General features: G+C 35.6%; 4 protein-coding genes across 6 annotated transcripts; 1 reads left to right on the top strand and 3 right to left on the bottom strand.

Moving 5' to 3' along the window:
- Positions 523–2,525, top strand: LOC18608190 (uncharacterized protein C6C3.02c). The gene is made up of 5 exons (XM_007042750.2): positions 523–644; positions 1,094–1,156; positions 1,337–1,420; positions 1,540–1,721; positions 2,144–2,525. Exons 1-5 carry the CDS (start codon positions 626–628, stop codon positions 2,240–2,242), a joined length of 447 nt encoding a protein of 148 aa, XP_007042812.1. The 5' UTR covers positions 523–625; the 3' UTR covers positions 2,243–2,525.
- On the bottom strand, positions 3,535–7,053 carry LOC18608189 (gamma-glutamyl peptidase 5). Of its 2 annotated transcripts, XM_018115425.1 has the most exons (5): positions 6,492–7,053; positions 6,127–6,189; positions 4,277–4,432; positions 4,013–4,180; positions 3,535–3,906 (listed from the first exon to the last, which is right to left on the bottom strand). In XM_018115425.1, exons 1-5 carry the CDS (start codon positions 6,801–6,803, stop codon positions 3,805–3,807), a joined length of 801 nt encoding a protein of 266 aa, XP_017970914.1. In that variant the 5' UTR covers positions 6,804–7,053; the 3' UTR covers positions 3,535–3,804. The 2 variants fall into 2 exon arrangements, with proteins under 2 accessions (XP_017970914.1, XP_017970915.1); XM_018115426.1 differs by lacking the exon at positions 6,127–6,189.
- On the bottom strand, positions 12,243–15,082 carry LOC18608188 (probable glycosyltransferase At5g03795). Its single transcript, XM_007042748.2, has 6 exons — positions 14,694–15,082; positions 14,324–14,599; positions 13,931–14,217; positions 13,475–13,695; positions 13,177–13,334; positions 12,243–13,063 (listed from the first exon to the last, which is right to left on the bottom strand). Exons 1-6 carry the CDS (start codon positions 14,847–14,849, stop codon positions 12,965–12,967), a joined length of 1,197 nt encoding a protein of 398 aa, XP_007042810.2. The 5' UTR covers positions 14,850–15,082; the 3' UTR covers positions 12,243–12,964.
- LOC18608187 (phosphatidylinositol glycan anchor biosynthesis class U protein) lies at positions 15,256–21,169 on the bottom strand. Of its 2 annotated transcripts, none has more exons than XM_007042744.2 (14): positions 20,874–21,169; positions 20,735–20,782; positions 20,561–20,621; positions 20,398–20,430; positions 20,064–20,200; positions 19,789–19,923; positions 18,741–18,817; positions 18,372–18,595; positions 17,868–17,924; positions 17,610–17,778; positions 16,710–16,767; positions 16,545–16,630; positions 16,406–16,462; positions 15,256–15,770 (listed from the first exon to the last, which is right to left on the bottom strand). In XM_007042744.2, the coding sequence occupies exons 1-14, from the start codon at positions 21,034–21,036 to the stop codon at positions 15,675–15,677; spliced, it is 1,401 nt and encodes a 466-aa protein (XP_007042806.2). In that variant the 5' UTR covers positions 21,037–21,169; the 3' UTR covers positions 15,256–15,674. The 2 variants fall into 2 exon arrangements, with proteins under 2 accessions (XP_007042806.2, XP_007042808.2); XM_007042746.2 differs by having other exon boundaries at positions 20,076–20,200.

Genomic DNA, 21,336 nt, shown 5'->3' with positions numbered 1-21,336 from the left:
ATACAATGTGTTAATTAAAAAAAAGTTAAAATATTATGTGAAAAAAATAAAAAACGTAAAAAAGTATAAATAAAAATTAATTTTTTAAATTAAAGTAAAACGAAAGAAATAAAGAAATAAAATATTGGATTTCAGCCTAAAAATAAAAGGACCAATTCATGTGCCTTGTTGTACATTTTTATTTTAAATATGATAAGCTTTAACATTTTTAGTGATAATAAGATAAAAAGGAATAAACAATTACAAGATGTGCGTCACTTCGAACCGGATGGAACTCAAATTGTTAATGTAGGGTTGACCCGAACTAGTTAGGCTTCTCAGTCCATGAACAAATCGAGCAGATTGTGGGTTTCTGTTTTGGGCTTTTGGCATAAGGTCCAAAGTTGACACCTGCCTTAGGATTTAATATTAGTTAATGTACAGTAAAAAAATGCGAGTCCAGTCGAATTCTGCCACGTGTTTGATATAAACTAATCTTGTTCTCACCCACGTACCGCCTTTACCCCTCTATATAAATGAACATTTCCAGGGATTTGGGGGAAATCTATAGTTCCCTTCGTAGTCTAAACCCTCTCTCTACATAAACCTCTGAAACTTAACGCCGCTTCTATTCCAAAACATCAACATGCCTCGCCGAAGCTCTGGTTAGTTTCTCATCTCATTTCTTTCAGATCTAATCTTTCCCAAACTATTTATTTGCATCTTTGCCCATGTTTATTTGTATATATTTACCCGCACCCAGCTTCACCTGTTTTCTAGGGTTAATCTTAATTCCTGGATTTAGGCTTATCTGGCCTGTATGATTTATTGGGGATTTTTTTTTTTTAGTTTTGGTGCTTTGCATGATTCTCTTTGGTTTTTAAAAATTGGGCTGGATATGGTATTTATTATCTCCTGTGATTATTTTACCTTGTTATTGGAACATTCAATTGTCATATCAGTAAGTACCTTGTAAGGCGGTGCAAAGTATGGATCTTTGTATGTTAGTCTATGTTTTAACTAGAGCTGTGCCATTTTCCATTATTTGGGTGTTTATGGAATTTCTGTTCTGTTCACTTATGTTTCCCCTTTTGTTATTCTTACTATTTTGCAGGAAGGTCTGCTTCTCGCCCAGCCCCTCGTGCTGCTTCTGCACGCAGCCCACCACCTCCACCAGGTAACTCACCCTTTTTATTTTGTATATGGTTATGTAGCTTATAGATGAGAGTTTCACGATTGATTAACCTTGATATATGCCTTTTTTGATAAGAGGATTGTTGGTTTAAAACTGTATTTAGTCAGTAGATATTTCTTTGATTGAGTGTCATTTTTAATTTTATTTAATTTTTCGCTGCAGCTCAACGTGCTCCTCCTCCCCCTCCTGCTCAGAGCGGAAGTGGTGGATCCATGCTTGGAGGCATAGGCTCTACCATAGCTCAGGGTATGTGAATGGATATCCTTCTGAGATGGTGGACTATTTACGTTATATGTAACTGGTTGCTTTATCATGATGCATTTTTCTGATTTTAGCTAATTTTTTTCTTTATCTCCTTATTGTAGGCATGGCTTTTGGCACTGGAAGTGCTGTGGCTCACAGGGCTGTTGATGCTGTGCTGGGTCCTCGTACTATTCAACATGAAACTGTGGTTACTGAGGCTGCAGCTGCCCCTGCACCAGCAGCCACCACTAATAGTCTTGCTGGCTCTGATGCATGCAGCATCCACTACAAGGCATTCCAAGACGTATGTGGACTTCAGTTTCTGTTATTCAATTACTTGATGGTGTAGTAGTTTGTGAAAATGTTGATAATATTTTTCATGCTATGGCTGACTGAAGCTTTGTATGGAAAGCATGATTCCTAGATTCTAGCAGCTTAATCATCCATTCTGGATTTGCAGTTTACCTAATATCTTTTGCCTGATTTGGAATGAATTTCACATATGGCCCTGGTTTCTTCATTAAGTAGTTAAAATCTGGGTTTTCTTTTAATTTATTTATCCTGAGTTGTTACACTTGAGGTAGATGCCTTTAGTACCTTAGTATGTTAGTTGCTGGTGTTTCTCCCTGAGTACCCATTCATCATGTTGGTACGTATGATGCAGAACTCATGTGGAATATGTAGCAACATTACTCTAATGATATTCCATTCTTGTGTTTCTTGTAGTGCCTGAATAGCTATGGAACCGAAATCAACAAGTGTCAGTTCTACATGGATATGTTGTCTGAGTGCAGGAAGAACTCAGGATCCATGATGGGTGCCTAGGCGCATTCTTTATTTGTTGCCATGCAGTGGAATGTCAGCTTTTGACTTCATTATTATTCATCTTTGTTTCTCTTCTTGTAATGATGATGATGAAGCTGAACTCTGTTCCTGGTTCAATAATCTCTATAAAATCCTCAAAGACTCAGTGATATTGTTCTCAATGTTTGAACCTTGATATTGTTGTTGAATCTCGACTACTATCCTTTCATTTATACTTTTGATGAGAGGTGGTATTGGATCAAATTAAATGCAATTGAAATTTGATGATGGTTTACTGTTGGAATTCTTGAGAGGATGCCTTCTAGTTCAAATGCTATCCTACTCTCCCACACACTACCTACCCTCCTTAGTCCTTGATGCCCCTTTTTCAAATTTTTTTGTTTGTTTTATACAGTTGGGAAATTGAGTTTGCCTAGTCCATGTGGAATTCGGCATCTTCCATAGACACGGATATGTGTTATGACTAACCATTGTGCTCAGAAAGAGTTGATTTGATTCTTACGATTCGATCTGGATTCATAGGTTTAGGAGACAGATGAGTGGGATATTGCGTTCTCCTGCTTGGTTGGTAAAATTATCATGGTTGTTAAAGTGGGAAGAAGTGGTTTTAGGGCTTAGAGCAATCTGAAAATGCTTAGAATTTCACTAGTAAAAATCATAGCACAAGGTGATTTGAGCAGAGCAGAAAGATTATGTTGCTGGAGAAGTAGAAGCGAATGTTTGTCGCTGTTTCTATAGGTTCCAAGGTGTCGCACTGCCTAGCTCATGTATGGGAACAAACTGTACGTAATTGGGCCGGGTGAACATATGCCGAAAGAAAAGTGATGGAAGTTTTGCCTGTATTTGCCCCAATTTTGGTCAAATGCGTAAATGGCTTTCGACTAGGAGATCTATTAATCGCATAAATGAAAAATAAAATAGCAATAAAAAGTCAAAACACTGTACATTACTATCCAAAGGAGGAATGAGAGGTCTACCAGAATGGTCACATGAATTCTTCAATTCCATTTCTTGGGGTAACCCATCCTCTCCACTTTAGCAATTGGCTGTTACTTGCGTGTGTACTTTCCATCTTTGAGGATTTTCTTTTTACTTTTTTAATTCGAGCTTTTGCTTTACATTGAGTAAGGTGCGAGCAACCGCTGCAACACGGATCCTTGTTTGTTCCGTGTGCACTTCTTTAAATAATAAAAATACTGGTAGTATTTTAATTTCGCAGGCTTTTTCAAGGTCAAGAATTTGAGACAGGTCACAGCTGGTGCCTGCCTTTTGACGCTTTTGGTGGGATTAAATTTAAAGTTGAAACTGAAGTACGGAATTGTTAAACCCCGCAAATTTTATTAACCCGGAGAAGAAGACCGCATCAAATTCCAACCTATGCACAGCTTTTACATGCTTAATGCAGCTGTGTTTCTTGGCATTTCTCTGTGCTACCACAACCTCCCTAAACTTCCTTCAACTTCAACTTGCTTCTCAAAAAAGAGTCCATATTTACAATTTCTTTTCTGTTTTTTTTTTTCTTTTTGAAATTTTCCTGAACTTCTTAAAAAGAAAAGATTTCATCATAATCTACCCTTGAGGAAGCTGGTGCACAGTTTCTTCCAAGCATCCTTATCAGGCTCCACTTTCCCCAGGTTGGCCTTCAACTCATCAGCATAAGAGTCCTACAATTTGATATGAAACGTGTCAATAATATTCTCAATCTAAACCATTAAATCATCAGTATGATTACAGAAAGAGCTTGTAACTGATCAGATGGTATAGACGTACCGCAATAAAACTGCGCTGCAGAAGACGGTCGATCAGGTGAAGCAAAATGTCTTTGGTGTACTCCGGGTGGCCTTGGATGCCCATCATATGATCCCCATACCTAAACATCTCCACCCCAGTCTTCTCAGACCATGCCATCACTTCTGCTTTTAATGGAAGTTCTCGAACCTAGCATATTCAAAACCAAATGAAAAGAAAAAAAAATTATCGATATCTTTCTTTTGTATGAATTGTTTACCAAGTCCATTTTTGATATAGGCCAACCTCATCTCGGTGGCACTCGATCACGGAAAGAGTGGCTGGGATTTTCAGAGATGAGAAGAGCTTTGACGAGGATGATGACAAATGAATGGTTGTCACTCCAATGTCCCAACCTGAGATGGCACGTCCCGTCTTTCCGCCTAGTGCACGACCAAGTATCTGATCAAACCAAAACAAATTATTTTTTATGGAACAAGCAAACACTTTACTTTAGCTTTTCGTCTTTGAAAAAAGAAAAAAAACCCAGCAATTTAAATAAAGTTTTCTTCTTTTCATTAAAGCTAGATGACAATGAGCACAATCAAATTACGTGACATGAACATAACATTGAATATTTTTGTGGATTTGAATTCTTCTTTTTCCCATAACAGAACATCCAATGGAGATCAACCCCTTATAGTCACTTCGCATGAACAAATAAGCTGCTTTAGCGTAAGAGGAAGGTGTTTCCCAGCCTTATCCTACGCCCAAAATGGGGGGCAATATGAGCCGTTTATTTCACTTTTCGGGATCGAACTAGGTACCATAATGCACAAATGGGACAAACATGGCAATGCAAGCAATTTTGTGACCTTACCAGAATCGTACTACAAGAATTAAGAATGAAGGACCACAGGATACACAATTCCATGACCCGGCAACCCAAAAAAAAAAAAAACAAAGTGAAGTGGCAACCACGTGCTTTTGCATAAGGTGGAACTTGACTTTGCCGACAGCTTACATTTTCATCTGCCACGCATATATAGCAGGGAGTCTATTTGTCCACGACCATGGACATTGAACATCATACAATTATATTATTACAAAGTTCTCAAACATATAAAATACAAGTTATTGATTGACACCACATTCTAGAAAATATACAAGGAGTGTGCAACTGTGCAACTGGTGCGAAGCAAGCAAATCCAATTTCATCCAAACAGAAAATCCAAAAACCCCACACCATCAATTCCGCCAGCCTAGTAGTAATTCATCATTAAAGAAATAATAGCCAGTAGATATTAAAAAGATGAAAACTAGAGGCTGAGAATGCCCAACCAGCATCTGAGTTGTCAGCATTATCAAGAATACTTTCAACTATATGTCATAAGGAACAACACAAATTGCATCCAGAAAAAGGGAAAGAATAACACAAAAGGGGAAAACAAACTTAACCCATGTGCAATAAATGGCTCATAGCACAGTAAAATGCATGCTAACACATTTGCCTCCACAGCTAAGCTTTGGTCCCTTGTAAAATTAGAAGCCGACGATATTGAAAATGGCATTTTGCATGTGAACAACAAAAGTAATAACTTCCCAAACTCACCATACAATTTCACCCTTAAACCACCATGAGTCAAGACTCAAAGACACATACATCTCTAGTCATGAATTCACCTTTTGATAGAAAAGAAATTTAAAACTTATTTAAAACAAGAGCAGCAGATCGCATGTACTATAAAAGATGAAGAGGGTCCAAAACGTTGATCGTCAAAGAATAGTAAGCCGTATGCAGAAATGAAGTAGCAGGAGGGGAAACATGCCGGACCAAAATCAGAGGTTGGATTTTGATCTCAGATCCAAATTAAAGCCGTGCAACTGTGACTGCCTCCAATAATAAACATAAAAAAAACATCTATAAGTGTACTTCACTTAATCACATCACAGTTCACAGAACCACGGTTAATTAATAATGGACCACTCACATCTTAGTTTCTATACGAGCCGAGGGACCACATACCCTAAACTTTGAGTTAAGTATAAAATGAGATAATCATGTTACATCAAAAACATGGAGGCTTTCCATCTATTTCTGCCATCAAAATAGGGAAAAATAGAAGAAGAAACTTTTATCCCTATTGTGGACTTACAGAATTAGCAAGGAAAAGGTTCAGATTGATCACATAACTGATTTCCAGCTGAGAGTTTCTCAACTGCAAATTTAATGTATTAAAAGAATCCCATCAGCTTTTTAATTGTAATCTTTTCCTCCATTATTGACTTTCACCATTCACCAAATGCCGTTTAAAGATTTTAGTTGGGAGTTTCTGGTTAAATCATATATTAAAAAAACTGGAGAAAAACTTTTATTTTTTTCCCACAACAGAAACCAAATACATCCCTCTCATTCAGAAAAGCAAAGGACTTTTCCACCTTCTGAAACGTTTAAAACGAATTACTGAGAAAGAACCCTGTAGCAGTAGTAGTAGAAAACCGAGTCATTAAATTTAATTACCTGGTGACCAAAGCAAATCCCGAGAACTTTTTTCTTGAGGGAATCCAACTTCTTCAAGAGAGCAATCAACTTACAGATCCAAACGTCATTCCCATGCGCATCATTGCAACTCCCAGTTATAACAAAGCCATCGTAGTCACCGATCTTATCTTCATCGGGAAAGTGACCGCTGGCCACCCTGAAAACATCCCAAGTCTCCCCTTCCTCCGCCAGCATTTCCACGAAAACCCCATAATACCCTCCGTACCTCTTTTTAACATAATCAGAATCCTCAGCACACAGAAGAACAGCAAATCTCTTCCCACCACCCATGATCAAAATATCTTCCGTTTGTTTCGAACAAAAACTTATATATTTATATATAATATATATATAAATAATCTCTCTCTCTCCTAGACCCTTTAGAGAGAGAAAGTGATCAAACTTTTCTCCCTCTATTCTGCAGAGTGTGGGCTATTAGAGAGGGAGAGAGAGAGAGGAGAGAGAGAGTAGATGGGGGGATTGGAGGTTTACTGTTCTTCTGTCTTCTCTTGTAGTTGCTGTGGGGATGTTAAAGGCGAGTTTCCAAGTCCTGTTTCGAGGCGCATATAAAGTGGCATGGTTAAAGAGGCGGACATACCTAAATTACAAATATAGCCTCAATGAGGTGGCTTCCCGAATTTGCCCTTTTTCCTGGCTGTATTCATTAACTTGTTCGTTTTGTGAATCTACCAGCTTTAATTTAATTGCCCACAACTTTTAAACCATTTTTCAACTCTTGTGTCAAACAAACTGTCCATCTGTTTCCTTTTCCTTCCGATTTAAGTCTTTTCCATTAATTTCCTTTCCTTTTTATTCTTTTTTTCCTTTTAAAATTTTTACTTTTTATTTTTAAATAACACTATTTTGTTCAACAATTTAACAACCCAATTACTTGTTTTCTCAATTTTTATAATACTATATCATCCCATAGGAGAAAAGTATGTAATCCTTCTGCTCCATTTAAAAATGGGGTGAGAAATGGGAACAAAAAAATTATTTCTTCATTTTTCTCTTTTCCTTTTCAACCTTATAATTTATTTTGCTAAGCTTCATACTTCCACGTGATTATAAGTAAGAAATCTGGATAAGGAAGGTACAATCCCACATTAATTGTTTTTTCATAAAAGAATAGAACTACTTTCGACGATGGGCTGTAAATTAAGGAAGTATATATTGAAATGGAATAACTGAAATTGCTTTTGGTAACTTACTTTTCTATTTTATAGTGAAAAGATAATGTATTTTAATCAAAATCTGACTCATTTCACCAAATTATATATGCTCCCATCAAGACACTATATATAGTGGTCCAAAACAAATGAACCATAATAAAGATCTGACCTAATTTATCACGTTTTTGTCCTTGCAAGCGAGAAACAAACAAGGAGATTGATTAACGGTGAAAGATTTGATAAAAAAAAAATTTTCGGAAAAGATAGATACCTTGTGTTTATACGAATACCTTCCAAATCAAATTGGACATTTCTCAAATAAATGTTTTAAGAAAAAGGTAGTGGGTCGTTCAGAAACAAAACAATAATAAACGAAAGAGTGAGGAGAGAATTTAGATTTTTATATTAAATTGGAATGGTTAATAGAGTTTAATGAAAGATCTATACTATGTAAAAAAAATTAATAAAGAAAATTGATATTTTTTGAACCATGAAAGTTTTATTTAAATTTATAATAAAAATATTAAAATGATTTAAAAAGTTTTATATTTTATTTTATCCTTTATTTGCGCAACAAAGTTTTTTATTTTATCGATTTGATTTTTCCAATTTCAGTATGTAGTCCTGCTTGGTATGTTGCCTTATAAGTTGGAAGATTAAATCATGTATTCTCGTTCAGCATGATAATTCATAAATCATAATTAATGTGTCTTTTATACTAACAATAATTTGCAAGTGGTTGGAGACAGCAAAAATGAGCTAAATTCTTTGATGGCTAATTAATCTCCATTATTTACTCGGTCAGAGAATTAATTACTTTACCGCATTTCAAATCTTAAAACGCAAGTTTTATACATCACACACCAACTTTATTGTCAGTTGAAACCTCCATTAAAGATATAGTCTATATTTAAAGTAATTGCATTCAATTATCGGATTAATTTTGATTCGGTTATATATTTAATTACACCAAAGTTTTTAAAGAATAATATTCTGTGACTTGATTTGAATGGCCTTTGGTGATATACCATCTTAAATATCTGGGGATCTTCTTCTGTGACAGCTCACAACATTCGGAATTTAAGTGAGCAATACGTAATTAAGGCTTTGGCTTCAAATGATTTGACATGTTAACAACTTACCCAATAACCATCTAAAGTTTCGGTTCATTATTTTTTTTTTCTTTTTCCCTTGTGTGACAAAATTTGGTATTTATGTAATTATCAAAAAAACAAAATGTGGTGTAACTTAATCTGGGGAAATATATTGGTAATTCTCTCCTTTTTTTATTGTTTTTATTTACTTTTGACTGGACAGTCAGTCTGATTACGCCTGTGATTAATTTACCTGCGGGATTCGTACGTGGGATAGGGAGGCTATCACGTGATGTTCTATCGTCTGACAAAGACTCACGTGTACAACTTACCGAATGCGATCATTGCACGTGTACCGATGACATCTCTCACCGGGTAATTAATAAGGATTCAAAAGGGTTTTTCAACACCTGACCTGCGACTCCATTCTCTAGAGTCAAGAGTCAAGTCCAGTTTCTCCGATATATAAAAGAACAATGTTTTTTTCTTTTTTTATTTAATAAGAATTTTGTTTGTTAGTTTTTTTTTGAAAGACGGAGATTTGTTTGTAATAAATTAAAATATGCATTTTGAGAAATTTGTAGATGCAAAGTCCTCTCTCCTCCTTAATTAATAATCACAAAAGTATATATATATATATGAAATCTAGGATATTAAACTGTAGAGTCATAGACATAGTTGGCATTTATTATTTATATTTTTAAATTTGATTGCTTAGTCATATTCATATATAATTGTAGTTAAAGAGATTAAAGCTTTGAAGAAAAAAAATGGAGAGAGGGGAAGTGACGTGTTAATTGTGATGACCATTTCTCCATCTGAACAAAGAAGCTCATTAATTAATGCTTACTGTCCAACAAAGTATAACATACTAGGAAATGAAATTTATGTATGGATTGGGAACCTACAGACACAGTAGTTTTTTTTTTTTTTTTTTTGCAAGAAAAAATTTTTAGTTTTCTCTTATAGCAGGCGGCCAGGAATTTTAGGCTACGCATTTTCATACCTAAACTTGTTTGTTGAGATGACCGTGGAATGCATGAACCCAAGCACACCAGGCAAGAAGTTTATATATATACGTGATTATTATATTCCTTTTACTTGTTCCATTCCTTAATATTGATTTAATACATTTTTGGCAAGTCTTATGGCCAATGTGAAGAGCCAAAATTGCACTCTACATCCGACAACTTCAACATTTTTTATGCCCTCAAACTCTCATACATGACCCACAAGCAACTATATATATTACCTAGCGTTGCATAAATATATATGATTATTCAATTTCGCATGATATATATAAATGGAAAACTATACATTCTTAACGTATATTTTGCTCACAAGAAATTCCATAATCAATCTTTAAGCAAGTTAATACGAGTGCAGCACACGCAATGCCAATTTAGTTAATGCAAGCTTTATTATGTGTCAACCATTAATTTATGTTTGTTCAAGCAAGAATTAATATGTTTGAAAAAAAAGCATGGAGATATATATCAGTGGAAGGGCGAACCAACAAACGGTGTATTGCTAGTCACGTTATTAGCGTGCGCTGGGCACTTGCTGCTTTATGTTTCCATAAATAATAGTTACAAGTAAAGTTAAGAGAAACAATGTGGTTATGTGTAGGATGACAATTACGTGACCGACATGACTTTAGTGCTTTTTGAATAACAGTACTGTAGGGGGGGGGGGGGTGGGGAACCTTTTATATGCCCCATTGTATTCAAGGCCGCATCAGGAATGATGCGTAAGCTTTAACATCGCTAACAGTGCTCAACAAATAGTACACTTTCAATAATGATTGATCTTTGTTATCACTCAAGCTTTGGAAAAGCAGAATTATTTGGGGTTTCCTCTTCTTCTCGTTTGCACCATGAGTTTCTTGTTGGGTTTTGGAAGAATTCGCGTCACTACCTCTTCGCAATGCTTTAATATTGTTAGGGATTAGGGATGTTAGCGGTTATGCTTTAGCCGAATATTTATAGTTATTTATTTATGTAAATAAAATTTTAATTTTTTTATTCAAATTTAAGATGAGTTCGAATAAAAATTTTAATACTTGTTTTGAGTTCAAATAAGATATAAGTATCACTTCTTGAATATTTAATATTTAAATTTGATTATATAAATATTTGGATAACATCAAGTATCCAATACTTTAATTCAATTTTATATATCATAAATATAATTGATAATTAAATTATCAGTAAATTGAATATTTTAGATTCAAATTCGGGTTACTTAATCGAATACCTATGAACGTATAGAAAAACTTTAACTTGATTAATCAGGTAATTAACGAGTTTAAGTATTTAACGAGTAGTGTTCAGAATATTGATTGTATTTTTAAATTTTATTTGAGTAGCTATAAAATTAGTGTATCTTATTAGTTAATAGAACTTGAGATCAAATATCTAAAAAATACGAAAAACCTTAACTGTTGAGATCTCTAAATGTTATTTATTTTTTCAAATAAATTTTCTCGTGATAGTGGTAGTGGACTGTTAATTTCCATTCGACAAAGAGAAAAAAACAATAAGATTTAACTATAAATATATCAATGGAAAGAGGTGGAATCAAGCTGTCATCGACATATCAGGTAGCTATTTTAAAAAAATTGAGAAAAAAGAGTTATTGACGTATTGTTAATTGGGCAAGTCATTTTATATATGGACAGTTGTTTGTTGACTTTACATGCATGCATGCATGCGTGCGTCGACGTGTTGGCTAGCTAATGTAATAACTTTGGTCTTAAGAAAATAATCAAATAACCTAAACAAAACCATCAAAAGATTAATTAAAAAATGGTGTCATAGTAAAAATGTCTTGGTGTACGGCCACAAGAAACTTGTAAGATGCCAGATTGGCCAGCTCCAGGTCAATGGAAATTTAAAAATCTATATCATCCTGGTAAATGAATTTTAAGTTGTTAATTGAAAAGCCACAGGAAGATGAGAAGCTAAGAAATATGGTCAAAAAGGATGGATTTTTCTGTTTTTTAAAAGTTCTTTGGCTGGGCGTCAAGGGTCAAAAAAAGAAGGCTTTGGTTAAAGTTAATTTCAGTCTAAGAGCACTGGCAACGTTGTCAACTTTCTCAACACTGCCAAGTCCATGGTTTTGGATATTCTAAAAAATTCAAATGAAATCAGGGTTATGAGGATTTCCAAATGTCATCCAAATTTCTGGGAAACTGTCATTGAGTCGAAAGTCTTGTCATGCACCAATCAACAATCTGTATTACTACTGTTAAGGAATATATGGCGATAGAAAGGGTGGAGGGAAAGGGAAAGGGGTGTCTGAATCCGTCCATTATGTGTCACGTAAAAATGCTAAATTCTCTAATGTTGTGCTGTCATGACCAGGCCAACAATGATGAGTAGAAATAATGCACTAGGAATTCTGACTTCATCCATGAAAACAGCAAAGACTAAGCAAGAAAGAGACTAAGCGAGACACCCGAATGGAAAATCCAAACAAACAGGATTCAATATTTTTCAAAAATTAAGAAACAAAAAAAGAAGAAGAAAAAGCCAATGGGATTGTAATCAATTCTTGTACCATTTCTGCTGAAACATCCTTGCGCACTACATAAAGAGGAAATTTGCCCCTACACCGAAATCCCATTGACTATGTAATTTTTTTTATTTGTCATCAAAGGCTATTATAGAAAGCCATGGGCTAGATAGGTTTGGTCACATACCAAACGCAGTTCCGTGAACCAGTTGTAACCTTCAATTCTCTTTCACATGCTTTGCCTCCAACCACTCAACAAATTATAAAGAGCTTGAACCTAATATTATTGTCTTGCTTATCTGATTTCCACTTTTGATGCATTATACCAGACACAGACACCAGACAGCTTATCAAAAAACAGATACCAGACACCAGTTAGGTACTTGATATAAGGCTAAAAATATGAGGTGGATCGTTGCATAAGGGGCAGGGTTTGGTTGATCTAATTGCAGTGAAAAATGGAAGACAAACTTGTTGAATCAGGCCCACGGGCTCAATTACTTGAGAGACATATCCAGCTATACCTTTGTCATGATTTTCAAACGTAGGAGGATTACTCCTTACAAGGAGAAGACCAAAATTTGGATTGTATTATCATCCGAAAATAAAAGGCTTTGAAGGCACTAGCGTGAGTATACCAGGCACATCGTCTAGTAATTCAATACATTCACTACTTGGTAACATGACGGCGCCGCCATAGCTGATACATGACCATATGAAATGCATCATATTTGATGGGAGGTGAGTTCCACTGTAGATGCCTCTGCACCTGAGTTGCAGCCACACCAAAATAATTAGTAAATCATCGTTTTATAATTTCAAGCACATTGAAATTTTAAAAAATAAATAATTAGAGTTTTCTATGATATTCGCATTTGTTACCTGCACAGTATTGTAATGCAGAGATTTGAATCTGTCATAGGATATTCTCTCAAGAATGTGCTTAATCTGTTGAACCTCATCTTCCTTGATTATTATTGAAAACTTGCTCCAATCAAGAATATCATTGAATGGCAAATCATGGTGGTCTGACATGATAACTGGACGAAGAAGAGAATTAAACAGCTTACCAAGCCAATCACAATAGGAAAGGTTTATATATCGAAAAGCTAAGGAAAGGAGGCAAAAAATGAGAAAGAAGCATTTATAAAGAAACATGTTAGAAAATTAAGGATCTTACCAGGGACACATCCATGGTGAATGGAGAGTGCTATACGTGAGCCGTGGACGTGAGACCAGCCAGGACATATGCAAAATTTAGCTGTGTTGAACTTCTCTAGGTGTGGGACATTAATCATATAATTGCTCTGAATGTCAAGCTCTGTGTCATTCTGCCAAGCACTAACCAGTTCACGTCTTAGCTCAGACTTGAGGCTGCCAGCCCAGAATCCTAATGCATACCTGCAACATAAGCCATAAGCCAGTGTATTCATGTAATTTTAGAGGTAAATTGATATGGTGGTGTGCAAGTCACAGCCTTGTTCTACTGGAGAAGTTAGTTATAGCAGATTCTATCCATGCAAGAGCACTTAAATAAAAGAAATCCCCAGGCACTAAATATTTCGGTTCAATTGTCAATGAATGTTCCAGAAGAATCAAATTTCAAGAGCATATGTAATAGCAAAGTTGGAGTTACCTATTCTCAGGGTCAAATCTTGCAGCGGGAAGAGAAAATGGCTGCACTATTTGAGGAAGAGGGAAGTCCTTGTGTGGGATATATCCATCATCATCTCCACTTGTGCACGCAACTCGAATTGAATTCTTAACAAGATGGGCAACTCCTACAGTAGCCTTGAAGCCAATGTCATGGCAAGTCACGAAAAAGTGATCAGCACCTAAAGTTCTATTCCAGAAAGGGTACTTGACCATCAAGCTTTCCACATATTCCTGGACGGTTCTGGTCATGTTCTCATACGAGAGTCCCTGCACATTGACATCAGTGAGGAGTGAGGCCCAAAGAAAGAGATGTAAAAGAAAGCATTCTTTTCTTGAATCGGAACTAATAGCGCAAAAGAGACATCAAAATTACCTTGCCTCTCATTTTATGACAGGAAATGGGAATGAAGAAGAGATGAGCACTTTCAGGGTCATTTGTCAAAAACCGACTTTCTCTGATGTTCTTAAAGAAATACCCTTCACTGGTATACTTGCCGGAAAGACTCCTTGGTGTATGATAATACATATTAGGGTCTCCATCCGGGTACAGGAAGATCTTGAAACGTCTCTCCATCTCTGCATAATCCAGCTTGAAAACCTCGGGAGAGTGAAAGATCGAAGAAGTTGAAGTCTCTTGGAGTGGCTCCAACTTCAAAACCGCGTAAAGTTGATCAAAAAATTAATTAAAAGAAAATATGCAAACAAAGTAGAAGAAAGTGACGAAGGGAAACGGTAATGAGTACCGGAAAAAAGGCCCGGGGAGACGGGCGTTGGAAGAAACTGCAGAAAGAATCCCTGCAATAGATCAGGAATCCAAGACAGATTATATCGAAGAAGACAAAGCAAAGAAGCACACAGCAGACTGAAATTTGAGGAGAAGGGCAGATATTTCTCGTCATTTTCTTGAGAAAAGTTGAAACTTTTGTGAAGAAGATGTGTTTTCTTGGGACTTGGTTGATTAGCAGAGCAGAGGAGGGAAAGGGTTTAGAAAGACAGAGTGTGAGTTACTTCGCGCTTTTAGTTTTGACGGTTGGTGGAGTTCGTTAATTGCAGTTACAACTTTTGCCACGTCAAATCAAAAAACCAAACTTCGTACGAGTCTTTCTATACGGCCTTATAGTTGAAAATTGAAATGCGCCTATTTCTACTAGGAAAATTGAAGGTAAGAACAATTGGAAAGATTTCGATACTTCAATGGTGATGGAAATTCAATGCTTAGGTATAAAAAATGATACTGACAGCAGGGAACTACCATTGGTCTAACTGATGCAACCAAACAAACATGCATTTATAACAAATTTATGATGACTATCATAAAGTTTTGGGTTCTTCAACATTAGAAATCAAAATGCAGCTACAAAAACTTTAATAAAGAATAAAAAGATAAGATGAACACGGTTCCATGTTAAAATTAAATATATATATATATATATATATATATAACAAATTTCAATTTCGTATACAGCCTGATAAACCGTGAAGTAATCGCAGCAATTCTCCTCGGTGTTGCATTAAAAGCAATTGGGAACAACAGATCATGTAGCTCAATGCATGTGGTAACCTCTCAATTGCTGGGAAAAAAGACATTGCAACTGGAGGTAAGCATGATTTTGATACAAAAATGCTGACAGGCAAAGATATGGCACCAGTCCGCGGCTGAGGATCTCCATAATGTCAAGAGAAGCTAAGGAACCAGAAATATGTGTGGCACGGTTAAAACAACTCTAAGATTTGGCATCTTGGGGCTTGCTGGTGGTTAGGTTTCTCAACTTTCTGTCATGGTTTAGCATGGCACTTACACCCTCGACAACCAAGATAATCTGCAAAAGAAGGCCAGTGTGGGGGGAAAAAATTCAATCATCAGATTAGGTTCAATTTTCTTTTGACTAAGCAAGTCTTCATATATTCAAAATGATAAGTTGAAACAAGAATATTCTGTTAAATAGATTGAAAGCTCCTCAAATCCATAACTTCAAGCACAAATTTCCATTTAGATTGAGCAGATTTTAATTAACGAGGAAATATATCAATTTATGCTGTTTTCCCAACATCGACTGCTTTGGCTACAGATTAATCCATGATCAGTTAATCATATACAATTGAAATAGAATAAAATCTAAACCCTAAACTCATGTCAAGGTGAGGAGGAATTCAAACATGGAATAAGTTGAAGCAGTCCATGAAAGACATTTAGTTGAAAAATAAAAATGACCATACATTCCTTTTAAAAAAAAAGACCGAACTACGAAAATTTGGGCAGGAACCAGAGAAAAGACGAGTCTCTTTTCATAGTATTATTTTCTGTTGTTACTACTCTATGCTACTTTGAATTACATTCGCAATATCAACCACAAATGGCAAGAAGCTAATTTGCCTCCTTGAATTTCATTTCGGACAAACCTGATATCAAATTATAAATGAAAAAACCAAGAATCAGAAAAAAGATATAACTCACCTGCAAGCAAGCATAAACCATAGCAGTTGCAAAGTAGAAGTTTGCATTGCCAGTGCCCTGTAAATTTCAGCCAGTCAATCACAGAACTAAAGAACTATGTACTTCTACTCATTTGGCCATGAAAAAGCAAGAGGCATACCCTCCATATCCATAGGGTGTGCATGACAGGGCTAAGAAGAGAAACTCCAACATATCCACAGAAGAGGAAGAAAGAGAATTGTATATCTGCATGGAAGAGATGCGGCTTAAAATATGAAACCATGATAAATTCCATTCAGTATCAAAAGAAAACCTATTAACTTGCCTGCTAATTCGTTGACAAACCAACCCAATAAACCCAAGTACAGTGCTGAATCTCCAACCTAAACAAAATTAAGCAACAAATGGTGAGGGGAATAACCAATCAGATTAATTTAAAATAAGTCCAGAAAAACCTCTGCAACAGCAAGACAGATTAACAATTTCTCAAGTATAGAAAAAAAGGGTCCAGAAACAAAAATAATGATAGCGTAAGAGCCATGATCTAGCCACAGTTAGTTACATGCCTATGAGAAGCAATGCGCACCAAGACGTGCAAAATTTAGAACTTACATCAACATATGTTCATTGAAGCTAGTGCATAATAATGTATTCAAACCAGAAGATAATGACAATAAACTCATGATATCACTAATGTAAGCACACAATGAGAAAAGAAAGCATAGGCAGGAAAACACAATGGACTCCTATATAGAACCCAGTTGGGCAACTGGATAAATAATTCATTAAGCATCATTAAAAGACACTATGGGATATTCAGAGAATCTTAGTGCTCAAGGAGAGAGGCACAGGCAGTCAATGTTCTCATATCCAATATTCACAATCAGCTTGGCACAAGTTACATACACCACTTCATGTGGGGATTTTATCCAGGGCTGTTATCTAATACAGTAAACATCATCATTAAACCAGGTGCATTACAATTATCTAGCAAAAAAAAAAATTTTTGTGAGATTGTCATCATCTACCCTATTTTGAGGACCTAATTAATTGTGCCAAGTAGATTATGGTACTCTGCATGTATGTGATTATCTAGCTCATATCACATACATAGATAAGACTTACCTAAAATCACAAGCTAAGGGTGTTGCACAACTTTTCAGAAATCTTCCTAAAAAGAAAAAGGTAACAATAGAACAGCAAAAATGAAATAGTGAGAACTTACTGATGGGTAAGACTTCAGCATGGAAAATATGGCAATGTATACAAAAGCCAGGAAGCAGGGCCGGTGGTTAAGCCGTATGGCTAATGGCATTATCATAAATAGAATATTCACATGGAAAACTATTAAAAAGAAGTTCCTGAAGAAGTCAAAAACTTCAGCAAAGAAGTACCTGCGTCAACATTTTAGTAACATGAGACTTTTGAGTGATAATCAACTTAAGCTGCTTCACACATGAAATAAAGATAATTTTAAACTCACCATAAAACGCCTATATTAGGAGACAAATCTTCCACAGTGAGGATGAACCCATATGTACTACAAAACCAGCCACACAGAATGAACAGTCAAAATCTTTGATATAACAATCTTACAAGACAAAGTAAAGTATGGACTTTCTCAAAAGCAATATAATGCTCGATGACTTAATTAAACAACAACAATACCTGCTCTTAAATTCAGGAAAATCATTAAAGATAAAATCATCAACCTCAACAAGACTTCTTAATTTGGTATTAAAAGCTTATTACCAGAATTCATAGTATGCTGCACCCCCTATTTCATACAAAGTAAACCACCAGAACTAGGCCTAGCAAATGAAGAGTCAACTATTCCTGAGAGATTTTACATATTGAAAAAAAGAAAAAAAAATACAACTCAAGCAAAAACATCTGTGGGTTCCTCCCCAAAGTATTACACTAGCACAATGCAGATAAAATGGAAAGAAGCAAAAAACTGCAGAATGATATGGCATTCAATTGCTACCTTTTAAACATTTCCCATAGGCCACCAAACTGTTTCAAAGAAATGCCACACAGAACCAACACATAGGCTGACCACAGAAGAGCCCAAAATGCAAAATGAGTGATTGGCCTCCATGAGAAGCCAAGAGGGAGCTTTGACTTGTTCAACACTTCCTCTTTATCATTCTTTTGCAAAAACAATTTCCTAGGAGGGGCATCTGGACCGCATCCTAATAAAAAGATCACCTGTGAGAAAACTGAACAATGATTATACTTCTTGGAGATTGACTTATGTTGAGAAAACTGAACAAAGAAATTTGAAAATTATCTCGCGAGCATTATAAGCACTTGCTCTATGGAAACAAAAAGATAACACAAGAGAAAGGTGTACCGGAATAATCAGAATAGCAGGGTAAAGAGACAAATGAGTTGCGATGACCCATCCAAAAGCGGCCAAGGGAACTAGTCCTACAATCCACAGAAAGATCATCATTCAATAGCAAATGCTTATATATGCAAGAATGGTGCCAAATATACACTAATCAATATACATGTTGATTGTTGCTAATCCCAGATAACAACTCTAAGAAAAAATTCATCAAATTATGACCCAAACGTTATAGTATATAACAACAAATCTGTATAATTTCCATTTATACACTCTTCAAATTGTGTAGAAACTATAAAAAAAGTAAAATTTAGTATCAGCACGTGTAAAAACTTTTTCAACAAATAGCTACAGGCTAGGAATATATCCAAAACACCCCTTAGTTCTAAAAACAAAATATTGCTCAGGTTTCGGATATAAGAGAATAAAAATCCTGTTCTCTGCCTCTCAAGTAACATATTACAAATGAGATATCTGTCAACCCTGCCAAATTTGAGCATTTTTAGGGACCTGGGTGGAAGCCTTAGGTACCTTAATTTACTTCAATAGTTACACTAAAAAACTCTGAGTATTTGAAACTCTTGTTCGTTAAAGTCAGGTTATCATAAAAAATTGGAAGTTGCATGATGTGTGAGTATCTATCCCTTACGCTAAAATTTCAAGGATACTTGTATCTGACACTCCACATCTATGTAGATACTTGATATCCACGCCCTTTTTAACTCTAAATTGAAGCCCCATCGTCAATAAGTAGCATAATTTAATGAAATGTGCATAAATGTTGTTGCAGAATATGAGACAAAAACATTGACAAATAATTATCAGGAACAGAGTTAAAAGGTTTCAGGCATTAGAAGCGTGATACAGAATTCATTGGTTTATAAGCATTCATGAGATTCTGAGAGAGGAATGCATTTCTCCATAACAAATTGAAAATTTTCACCAAGAATCAGAAGAAGTATAATAGTGTTCAAAGAATAGACACACACACAAGCAAGAATCTAATATCAGAAAGGGATATTGCAGCTTGCAGCTTTTAACAATCTCTTACGTGAACATGCTCCATAAAGGCACAATATGACAGCCATATTTTCAATTGGCGATGTTGACAAGCCCACACATGCAACTATCGTGAAAGGATTCCATAAGTAGATAAGAGCAGCAGCATCTCCGGGAGAAAGGATCTCTGGTTACAATCAATAATTAAGTTCATCGACAGGGAAAGAAAGGAATACGACATGCATTTGACTACACTTACAAGAAGAATGCATACTTGAGTGTGCGTTTTTTTCCCTAAACAAAAAATTATAAAATAGAAATGCTTACTAAAGAATTCACCTGAAGCTTTGGTTTGTTTAACAATGTCTAATGATTCCAAACTACGAAGATAAGCAAGCCGAAGATTCTTTCCAGTAGCACGAATAAGAATTGCACTAACAACATCTGCAATCACAGAAACCAAACTGTATCCAAAAATGTGTTAATATTAACTACATGAGCAAACAAATACTCATTTTTATATAAAAAAAATTAGCCATACTCGAAGAAACAGAAAAATCCACAAAAAAAAAAAGATCAACATATTGTGCCTTAAATAGATCTTCAAACACATTAAAATTATCGCTAAAACGTATTCATATATATAAGAAAAAGATCCTACCTGTACAAGAGATGATTAGGCTGTCCTTCAATTCTGTACCAGCCCAAAAATAAAAAATACAAATTACTAAGTCATTAAAGTCTGTAAATTAATCAGGAAAAAATCATTACAAATTACAGCCTAATCATTATGTTTAAAAGTTAATAATAAGCTGACGTGGCACCTCTTAACGGTAAGCGGTCCGAGAAGTGACAATAACAAAGGGGAACCGTGGTACATAGATCCTGAATAACCAAAAACCAGAAAAATCAAATACATTTCTTTTTTTTGCCGAATTAATATGAAAAAAAATTCAAAAATGTCGGGCAAAGGGAAAAAAAAAAACAGAAGGAAAAACCTGCGTAAGGGGACATGGATAACTGCTTTAGCCAGTAACCTTCAGCGACTGCACCCAAAAAATTACCAAAAAAAATTTAAGTTAAAAAAAAATGAAGGAAGAGGCAAATAGATTAGATGGAGAGGGAAAGGGAGAGTACGGCGACGGAAGCTGGTTAGAGGAGTGGAGACTTCGGGGCGAGAAGCTAGGTTCAGGTTTTTGGGGAAGTAAATTAGAATCAGTCTGAAGATGATAGATGCTATCACCCAATTCCAAAATGAAAACGATGCCGTTTTATTCTTCTGCTTCCCCATTTTCTGCATTTTTCTTTCTCGAGGATTGATTTCTTTTCAGTTTGCAGACAGAACTGGCTCGAAGCTGGAAGGGAAGTTACAAGTTACAACAGAGATGAGAATTCGCCCGATCTCGTGATCCGTGGTTTTGAAACGACGTCGCCGCCGCCCAAGCGAATTTTATTTTAAGCTTGATCTTGGGTTATGATATTGGGCCAAAACATGGGGCCCATGTGGCCCACTCTTCCTGAATCACAAGAAAAGAAATTGGCACTCATTAAAACCACCGTTAATTCTTCATTTAATTTATTCGTAAACGCTCTCACAGAC

Source organism: Theobroma cacao, chromosome 2 (assembly GCF_000208745.1).
Source record: "Theobroma cacao cultivar B97-61/B2 chromosome 2, Criollo_cocoa_genome_V2, whole genome shotgun sequence".
NCBI classification, from domain to species: domain Eukaryota; kingdom Viridiplantae; phylum Streptophyta; class Magnoliopsida; order Malvales; family Malvaceae; genus Theobroma; species Theobroma cacao.
Note: the sequence above shows the minus strand (reverse complement) of the source record. Positions and strands in the feature narration are given on the sequence as shown.

Excerpts from the sequence above, each read along its gene's own strand:
- LOC18608189 (XM_018115425.1), bottom strand. The coding sequence starts at position 6,803 with ATGGGTGGTGGGAAGAGATTTGCTGTTCTTCTGTGTGCTGAGGATTCT. Across the intron at positions 4,433-6,126 it reads ACCTTTTCCTTGCTAATTCT|ATACTTGGTCGTGCACTAGG; the intron begins GTAAGTCCACAA and ends TGGTTTGATCAG. Across the intron at positions 3,907-4,012 it reads TGCAGCGCAGTTTTATTGCG|GACTCTTATGCTGATGAGTT; the intron begins GTACGTCTATAC and ends ATCAAATTGTAG.
- LOC18608188 (XM_007042748.2), bottom strand. The coding sequence starts at position 14,849 with ATGACGAGAAATATCTGCCCTTCTCCTCAAATTTCAGTCTGCTGTGTG. Across the intron at positions 14,600-14,693 it reads CTCCCCGGGCCTTTTTTCCG|TTGGAGCCACTCCAAGAGAC; the intron begins GTACTCATTACC and ends GCGGTTTTGAAG. Across the intron at positions 14,218-14,323 it reads GTCATAAAATGAGAGGCAAG|GGACTCTCGTATGAGAACAT; the intron begins GTAATTTTGATG and ends GTCAATGTGCAG.
- LOC18608190 (XM_007042750.2), top strand. Across the intron at positions 1,157-1,336 it reads CAGCCCACCACCTCCACCAG|CTCAACGTGCTCCTCCTCCC; the intron begins GTAACTCACCCT and ends TTTTCGCTGCAG. Across the intron at positions 1,421-1,539 it reads AGGCTCTACCATAGCTCAGG|GCATGGCTTTTGGCACTGGA; the intron begins GTATGTGAATGG and ends TCCTTATTGTAG.
- LOC18608187 (XM_007042744.2), bottom strand. The coding sequence starts at position 21,036 with ATGCAGAAAATGGGGAAGCAGAAGAATAAAACGGCATCGTTTTCATTT. Across the intron at positions 18,596-18,740 it reads CTGCTATTCTGATTATTCCG|GTGATCTTTTTATTAGGATG; the intron begins GTACACCTTTCT and ends GTTTTCTCACAG. Across the intron at positions 17,925-18,371 it reads CTATGGGAAATGTTTAAAAG|TACATATGGGTTCATCCTCA; the intron begins GTAGCAATTGAA and ends CTGGTTTTGTAG.